The sequence below is a fragment of the Buceros rhinoceros genome, unplaced genomic scaffold, assembly GCF_000710305.1.
Source record: "Buceros rhinoceros silvestris isolate BGI_N320 unplaced genomic scaffold, ASM71030v1 scaffold28285, whole genome shotgun sequence".
In the NCBI taxonomy this organism is placed as follows: Eukaryota; Metazoa; Chordata; class Aves; order Bucerotiformes; family Bucerotidae; genus Buceros; species Buceros rhinoceros.
The window spans coordinates 10,874-11,539 of NW_010415024.1; the positions used below are offsets into that span (position 1 = coordinate 10,874).

A 666-nucleotide genomic window follows, 5' to 3' on the forward strand; every position below is an offset into this window, starting at 1 on the left:
ATGGGCGGTTCCCCGGCGCGCGCCCCGACCCCTTGCCAGGCCACAGGACCCACCTCCGTGAGCTCACGGGTCAGAGAGGGGCAGAGGGTGCACGGGTCCTGCCAGCTCACCTGGTTGATGGAGATGGGCGTGTGGACCACCACCCCCCCGATGATCTCGGTTTTGTAGGCTACCTGAGGCTTCCTCTCCTGGGCCTGGGGCACCATGGGGGACTTTGCGATCTCGGTGGCCGCTGGGACGCTGCCGCCCTTCGGCACCTACAGGAGAAGGAAAGGGGTGAAGGGAACAGGCGTGACCTCGCCAGGCAGCCCCAGACCTGCACTGGGCACCATCGCCTCTGTCCTCCCAGGCTAAAAGCAGCAACGTCCCTTTAAAAAAATGATAAATGAACGAGCCACCCCAATGAAGGCAGCTGTGGGCCCCACCCAGGCGCTTTGTGGGAGGCCCTGAGATGGGGGATGAGAGGCGGTGGATAACCGAGCATCAGCTCACATGAGTCGCCTCCGCAGCCCAACGCATTTGTGGGACACTCGCTCCTTTAATTGACCCCGCTCTACTTACAGCCAGGCTTAATGACGAGCTTTCGATGCCTAACAAGGCCGAGCCCATCACCCCTGCATCCCTGGGCAGAGGCTGCAGGGGCCGCATCCTCCCCATCCCCCTCCC

The 666-nt window shown here is 63.1% G+C and overlaps 1 protein-coding gene across 1 annotated transcript in view; it reads right to left on the reverse strand.

The window, feature by feature from the left end:
* PLEKHA2 (pleckstrin homology domain containing, family A (phosphoinositide binding specific) member 2) overlaps nucleotides 1–666 on the reverse strand; it is a 9,672-nt gene that overhangs the window by 5,770 nt on the left and 3,236 nt on the right. The window contains exon 3 of the mRNA XM_010137291.1: nucleotides 111–257. Coding sequence (XP_010135593.1) covers nucleotides 111–257 — 147 coding nt within the window. The remainder of the gene's footprint in view (nucleotides 1–110; nucleotides 258–666) is intronic.